The sequence below is a fragment of the Humulus lupulus genome, chromosome X (genome assembly GCF_963169125.1).
Source record: "Humulus lupulus chromosome X, drHumLupu1.1, whole genome shotgun sequence".
NCBI classification, from domain to species: Eukaryota; Viridiplantae; Streptophyta; class Magnoliopsida; order Rosales; family Cannabaceae; genus Humulus; species Humulus lupulus.
In genome coordinates, this window is record NC_084802.1 from 8,888,549 (window position 1) to 8,896,396 (window position 7,848).

At 32.9% G+C, this 7,848-nt stretch overlaps 1 protein-coding gene across 1 annotated transcript; it reads right to left on the reverse strand.

Moving 5' to 3' along the window:
• Positions 1–2,922: 2,922 nt before the first annotated feature.
• On the reverse strand, positions 2,923–7,075 carry LOC133804643 (NAC domain-containing protein 17-like). Its single transcript, XM_062242785.1, has 5 exons — positions 6,515–7,075; positions 5,334–5,611; positions 4,921–5,220; positions 3,908–4,628; positions 2,923–3,541 (listed from the first exon to the last, which is right to left on the reverse strand). The coding sequence occupies exons 1-5, from the start codon at positions 6,696–6,698 to the stop codon at positions 3,153–3,155; spliced, it is 1,872 nt and encodes a 623-aa protein (XP_062098769.1). The 5' UTR covers positions 6,699–7,075; the 3' UTR covers positions 2,923–3,152.
• Positions 7,076–7,848: the final 773 nt, after the last annotated feature.

Genomic DNA, 7,848 nt, shown 5'->3' on the forward strand with positions numbered 1-7,848 from the left:
TATTGAGTTTTCTGCAAATTTTTACGTTTCAGATCTAAAAAAAATTGCAAAAAAAAAAAACAACAAAATCAAATACAGACTTGTTCGAAATGCATATATTAGTGTTTTAACTAAACTTTTACTTATTTTAAGCTTTGAATCATTAAAGACAAATAAAATTAGAAAGAAAAAAATAATGAGCAAAAAGATGGCAAGAGAGCTTCCATGGTGTTTGTGGGTCGATGTGTGGTCTTCAAATCTGAAAGAAATAGAGGTGTGTGTGGTGTGATTGTGTTATGGAAGTGTCTGAGATTGAGAGAGAGAGAGAGAGAGAGAATAGAGCATCGTGAGGTGAGAAGAGAGTTAGAAAATCTGGAAGGGGTATTTTCGGTAATTGGTCAAAATTTAACATCAATTTTACATGATGACAAGATTGAGAATGCTTTAGATTTAGGCCCCTCATTATGCATAAAATCTCAAATTTCCCTTACCAAATCATAAAAATACATTTAATGTATTTATTATTTTTATTAAATAAAATAATAAAATAAGAAGAAAAAAAATTGAATCAAATAAAATAAATCAATTTTATAAAAGTGTATGAAAAAAAAAAGCAATTTCGAAGAGCAGGGGATCGCATATTTGCATGAGATTGAAACCATATTTTTTATCTTTTACAAATGGTACTTTTTTTAACATCTACATCACCTGAATCTTATTTATGTCGTTTAAAAGAAAAAACAAAACAAAACAAAAATTATGAAAGGTCAACTCTTTTACGTCGCTACATGACTTTTATGTCGTTAGCCAAAGATGTTGATTACAAAAAACAACACAATGGACAATTTTCTAATTTAAAAATTGATGTTAAAGTCTATTTTTCTAATAAATTGTTAAGAGTAATTTAATATTTTGTACTATTTTTTGGGACAAAAATATAATTTTATTTGTTAGTGAACAACAATTTTTTATTTTATTTAGAATGGGGTAATTTTGTCGCATTTTTCAAACATTTTATTTTGTGTATTTTCAAACGTACCATAACTTGCATCTTAGAACAATGCTTCACTGGCTTATTTGGATTGTTTTAAGTAAAGCTAAAATAATAAATTCATATTTGTGACACCATTTATTTAGTGCAAAGATTTAATCACATAATATCATACTTCCATAGGAAAATGTATAGCTAATATGCATAGAAAGTGGAAAATGTTATCAAAAGTGTTACACAAGTCATATTCCATGTTTACTACTATAAATGCAAAATTATCCACAAGCTAAGTGGAGTGCAATATAATACCACTCATTCTTCTTAAGCAAATCATGTTCTTTTTTTTTCACATACTCAACCTTCATTTCTCCCAATCACCAAATAATGGCAATTAAAGAAAAACAATCACAAAATATATACATTTATATATATATATATATACATATAACTAATTTGGAACTGGATTTTAACAGAAGATAGCATTTGTTGTGTCTGTTGGAGTTGTGGAAGCTCAAGTTGTCTTATTCTTTGTACAAAAATTGTCCCTTAGATGAGCTTTCTCCTTCTCTAAGACCGCTTGAATATCTTGTTCTCGATTCCTTCTTTAAGGCCGCTTCTTCAATATCTTATTCTCACGCTTCCTCCTGATATTATTGTGAGTTTTCACTAATTTTTAAACTCAAATGTCTAAATTATAGTCTCATATACATTAAAAATAAAAATACAAAGGAAAAAAAGTTCATAACAAATTAATAAAGAATAAGAGTGATGATATGTGCACAAAAATTATGCACTAAAACATTACACTAGACGTTTCATTTAACCACTCAAATTTATTTTAAGTGGGACACACTACTTTTAGAAAAATAGTGTTACATTAGGTGTAATGTTATAATGAATAATTTTAGTGCACAAATCTTTATCCAAATAACAAAATAGGCCACGGCCAAATGTATAAACACTTGAGTTTAAACATTACTTGACAAAAATTAAAGGTAGATTTCAACAAGTCCTTTTTGGTCAAAATATTACCTGAACTTGTGTAAAAAAAAAAAAATTATTTTGTGGCAAATTTATTTTCTTCTGTCAAAAGCACCTAAAAGCTTGAAACTGTGTTTGACAGTATGCATAATCTAAAGTAAACCATCTCCTTTTTATTCTTTTTTTAATGCACATATAACAATTTAACAAAACCTAAATTCAATCCAATCCAATTTAATTAAATATCAAATGTCTACTAGTTACTTTATAATAAATTTCAATAATAATAATTAAAAATTAAGATGATAACCGATTCAATTAAATTATAATTCAACTTTTGATATCCAATAATTAGACATACAACTTTTGTTTTTTTGATTGGATTTTGAGCACCCTGCTTTCAAGGAGGAATTAAAAAAAGGCAAAAGTCAAATGCGATGGCTCATTATGTTAAGCTAAAACCGGTATTGTATTGCATTTCAGAGACCACGACTTAGTCAAATGACAAGAAGCAGGTCAGATGCATGTACCTAGTCATGTCAACAAAACATACACAAATAATAACATAATCAATTTGGCAACGTTTCTAAATATTTTAGCTTGGAAATTTGCCCCCAAAAAGTTTGAATTCTAGCACCAACCGATACCTAATCTTTCTTGACACACAAATAATCTGAGCATTGGTATAAGACACCCTAATGTACTAAATTACCCCAAAACGATATGAAATACTAAATTACACCAATAACAATATGACGTGCTAAAACTCTCGAGTAAATAATAATGAAAATAAGTTGGTGCATATGTTTAAAGCATTGGAATACCCAAAAAAAACATCAGTGGGTACAAGGACTTTAGTACTAGACTCAGTCCCCAACTTCCTCAAATTCTTAATTTCTATCAAACATTACCAATCTCACAACCCTTAACTAAAATTGGATAGAGAAAAGGAGAGATTTTGCACTAGAGAATAATAGGTTAGGGAGGAATATACTTGAAAAAATAAAATTATCAGTTGTTCACATTTTCATATAAGACTAACTCAAACACCCTATATCAAAAAACATATAATCTATTAACAATACGAACATGTTGGCCCCTTACAGCCAAAATTCATATATAATATTGTAACCCCCTTATTCTGACATTCCCATAGATATCAAGATCAATATCAGCCAAAACTTTCCCCATATACAAATTTTCATGAAGCAATACTACTACTACTACTACTACTTCCCCATAGTTTCACAGTTCCAAGCACAACCCATAAAATGGCAATTACTACCACAAGAATAGGAAAGAAGATGAATCCCCTATTTCTGGATGAACTCTTTTTGGTTTCGGAATCACTACCTGCAGGAACGTTTGTCGCATTCACAGCAGCATTTATTCTCAGTCTGCTAAAACTGGACATTCGTTCGAAAGCCCGATTCACCAATGCATTTTCAGCTGCAGAGGCAGGAGTAGTAGGTATGGACTCCACAAATGACCATATAGCAGAAGTGAACCAACTTTCGTTACCACTATTATCATTGCCACTTTGGTTTTGAGTCGCTTGCAATGAAATAGTGGAAGTATCACAAACTACACCTAAGAATGACCAAAAATTAACAAAATTAGGCACTGCATATATCATTTAACTAACAGAAATTCTCTTGGATACCAAGTTTTTTTTTTTTCCACAATAAACTATTAAATTCTTAATAGGTTCCAATCATTGATACCAATGATACATGAGAGAAGAGCACTTGTTTAAGAAGAGCTTTTAAAGCTGGTCCAAAATCCCAATTCCACATAGGTTCTGTTCCACAGAAATGGTGTGCAACAACCCCATTTGAAGAGCTATGTGAGAATGGGCGAATAAACCAGCAACAATGTTCCAACCAAATACACAGCTCAGTTAACATGTTAGCCATTTGAAGCTGAGCAAAGAAAATATCTGCAAAGATTATATACCTGAAGATGGATCAGGGTGAAAGCCAGGATCAAAATCTGCAGAAGTAAAGGCACTTCTCTCTTGATCATCTGACTGAAGCTCATAGCGATGGTTCATCTGGTTTGAAATATCTTGATATTGAGGGTTATTAATTGGGGCTGTACCTTCTAAATACATATGATTATTAACTACGGCTGCACCTTCTAAATACACCATAGTATTTTGGTATGGAACATCAAAACATAGCTGATTAACAACCTCACCGTCGCCAACTTGTTCAAAATTCCTTTGGAATTCATATGGGTCTAACACATTTTGCTCCAAGGAATTAACATGTTGATGTGAAATCGTTGACTGATCATTAGCCCCTATGTCATTCAAAAACATGGTGGCATCATGAAAATCCAACTCAGATAATCCATCTAAGTCCTCAAGCTGAAAATTCTCATTTGGTTTCTCTGCATCTGTTGTAGTAGGTTCAGGAAGAAAAAGGTCATCCATTTCAATAAAGTCCTCTTCAGGTAGCACATAAACCTCCTGTTCATGAGTATTGGGAGAAAATGCAACCTCAGGTGACACGTGACATTGCGACTGGGAGATATCAGAATGTGAGTACTCAAAGTTGCCATGCACATTATGTTGTTCACCACTCGCCTGGAGCAAATTGACAGGTTCTTGAAATGAAATTTCCCTGCAGAGTGGGTCCACCAAATTACTCTGCATATCATTGTTGCTCACAACCTACAAAATACAATATAATAAATTTTATCAGTGTCAGAATGTATAGATCCATCAAAATATATTTATGCGTGTGTGTATTTGTAGGTACGCACATATGCATATAATACTCAGCATTTATGGAGTAACAAACAAAAAAATTATAATATTAGGTGGGGAAATCAGTAAATCATCCCCATAAATAGCCAATATTTCAGAATAAACAATAATTTCATCTTTTAAGTAGAAAAAAAAAATTAAGATAAAAGCATTACTATACCAAAGAAACAAAGTGGAAGTCAGCCCAATAACAAACCTGAGATGGTGGGGTGTAAGCATAGTCTTCAACCTCTGGAAGGTCAGGCAAAGGCCCTTCACTTATTTGTTGCAAGAACTCGTCAAGGTCAGGCAAAGGCCCTTCAACTATTGACTCACGACTCTCAACATTTGACAGAACCCCATCAGTTCTCTCCACCGGAGTTTCCATATTGGTAGAACAGTTAAAATCTGGACAATCAGCATTCCAATCTTCTTCCCTGAATGGTGCCCCATATTGCTCACCATTTTTAGGTCCAGGACCACTTTTCTTAAACACTTTGTAAAGTGCAAAGTACTCCTGCAGTAGAAAAAGACAAGTGAATACTCGTTACAAAATGAAGGAAAAACAAAAACAAAGGATAAAAGATAAGAAAAAAGAAATCAACTTTTTTTCCATAATCAAATTAATACCTGTATATTCTGGCATCTTTTGAGCTCCTCCTCATCCAAGGTATATTCATGCATCACCCAGTCAGTGCGCTCACCATGAGGTGCGCGTCCTTTGTAAAAGACTAGGGTCTTCTTCACCCCGACTGATCGAGAACTACTTGTTATATTGCGATCTTTTCCTGTTGCTTTCCAATACCCATGTCTGGTCCCTCTGTTTGACCTTGCACCATTAGGGTACTTCCTGTCTCTTGGGCTGAAAAAGAACCATTGCCTATCTCCAGTTTTCAGTAATGACATACCTGTATATCAATTGGATTTTCACATGTCAGACAACCAATAAATCAATTACAAATTGTAAGCTGTAACAGACAATTATCAACAAAAAACTAAACAAAGGTGCTTAAAAACAAGTTGTAAATCTCTCATTCAAATTTAGTCACCCTTCATGCAATCTCATGATAACTTTAAAGACCTAAACAAGTATTACACTTGCAAAAAAAGCAAATCACATACCTCACAACAAGAACTCTAAAACATATATTTTCTTTGATTCAAGGGTTACATAACTGGAGGTGATCACCCACTTTTCCCTGTAACCAGTCTAGTGATGAAACCACGACTTAATCTCAAGTCCGATAACAACCAAATCAACAATTTCAAGGTCAAGACAACAATTACAAACTCTACAAAATAACAAGCTCTCTGAACCGAAACTATCAGCCATTCTACAAAGACCAAACTAACACTTCTCCAAGAGACTTACTATTAGAACTTAACAACACTCATCTTAGAATCATAGCTAAAACCCTAGTAAAAACTCTAGAATTCACCAAATGTTCCCTATAAAATTGATCCAAAACCAATCCACAGAAGAAGAACCAAAATCAAAACCCATCCACGAAAAATAAATAAAAAAATAAAAACAACTGGTAAATCCATGACTTTCTGATCGCAGCCCCTAGTAGTAAAACCTAATCAAAACATTGACTTTTTCAATGGGAAGATTTCATGAGCAATAATCAATCTTTTTCGAAAGAGGAAACGAGAAATCATTGAAGCCCCAATTCGTTTAAAAGAAAAAAAACGACCAAAGGCATAAACTTGCAAACCAAGCACGATCACACAATACGAAACACATACACAATGATTCATCTACATGAACATATATATATATATTTCAATTACAAACTATATAAATATACCTGGTAACTCCTCGGGGTCCCACTTGTAAACATCGGTCTCGGCGATAACATTGAGCCTCAACCTCTTACCGCAGATCTTCCTCTTCAGATAGTACAGAATCAACTCTTCGTCAGTGGGATGAAACCTAAACCCCGGCGGCCAATCCTGACCGTCAGACAAACCAAGATTGTCCGAAGACACCATCGACCGAAACTTTTCAATCAAATTCACCAAACCAAAAACAAAAAACAGAAACCCAGAAAAACCAAAAATCACTTATTCCTATATGTGTGTCTCTCTCTCACTCGTCTGACAATTTGGATCAGACCCAGAAGAGAAACTACATAACAGACTACACTCCAACGAAAAAAACTCAGAAAATCAAAAGCTTCGAAGAGATATATCTAGAGAGAAAAACAAACAAGGGTTTTGAGAATTTAGGGATTTTGGGAGAGAGAGAGAGAATAGATATGGTGGTGTTGTGTGTTGGTGGTCAAATGGGGAAAGTATAAAATATGTAAAGAGAGGTGGGCTGAGAGGAGAAGAAGGTTCGGGGCAATTGAGGTGGCGAAATGAGATGAGATGAGAAGCGAAGAGAATGACTTTGGTTGGGTGGTTCAGTGAGCAGTTGGGCTTTACTATGGGACTGAGATTCTGTTTTCATATTGGACCACCTTTCCCTCCAATATCAAGCTCACGTACTTTTACTCCATTTGATCACTTTCACCCATTTATATATTTATTTTTATAATTTTAGGAAGAGTCTTAAGCAAGTCTCTTTTGACCTATTAATATTTTATAAGAGTAATGGTATTATATAAAAATTATACAATGCACACTCTATTTTTTTTTTTTTTTGAACAAATGCACTCTATTTTAGTGTGCCAGCAATTGATGGTTTCAGTGTAATTTTTTTTATGATAATTATTTAGAGCATTTTGTAAATTTTTAGGAAATTTTGAATAATTTATTATGTTAAAAATATGATTTAAATTATTTTTTGCATGTGTGATTTTTTTTATGCGAGTAGAAAGTAGCATGTTTTAACTCTTTTATTGGTGCAATGAATTATTTGGAATTTCCTAAAATTTGTATAATGTTTTGAATAACTACATTGTATATGATCATTAAAAAAAATGCACCAAAAATCATTCAAGTACTGAAAACAAAAGAAGGTGCCCCAGAGAAGCACCCGGTATCATATGCGCATAAAATATGCACCAAAATATTATTATATTGTTATGGGATACATACTTAATATTACATAATGCAATATATAGGAATTAGTGCGACTTAATATTGGATCTTACATTATTTTAAATTGAGTATATAGAATCTTATATTAAATTGTATC

Bases quoted from the DNA above. Each gene is read 5' to 3' on its own strand.
- LOC133804643 (XM_062242785.1), bottom strand. From the start codon at position 6,698: ATGGTGTCTTCGGACAATCTTGGTTTGTCTGACGGTCAGGATTGGCCG. The intron at 5,221-5,333 runs GTATTAATTTGA...TTTCTACTGCAG, and splicing joins AAAGATGCCAGAATATACAG to GAGTACTTTGCACTTTACAA. The intron at 3,542-3,907 runs GTATATAATCTT...GGTCATTCTTAG, and splicing joins TCACCCTGATCCATCTTCAG to GTGTAGTTTGTGATACTTCC.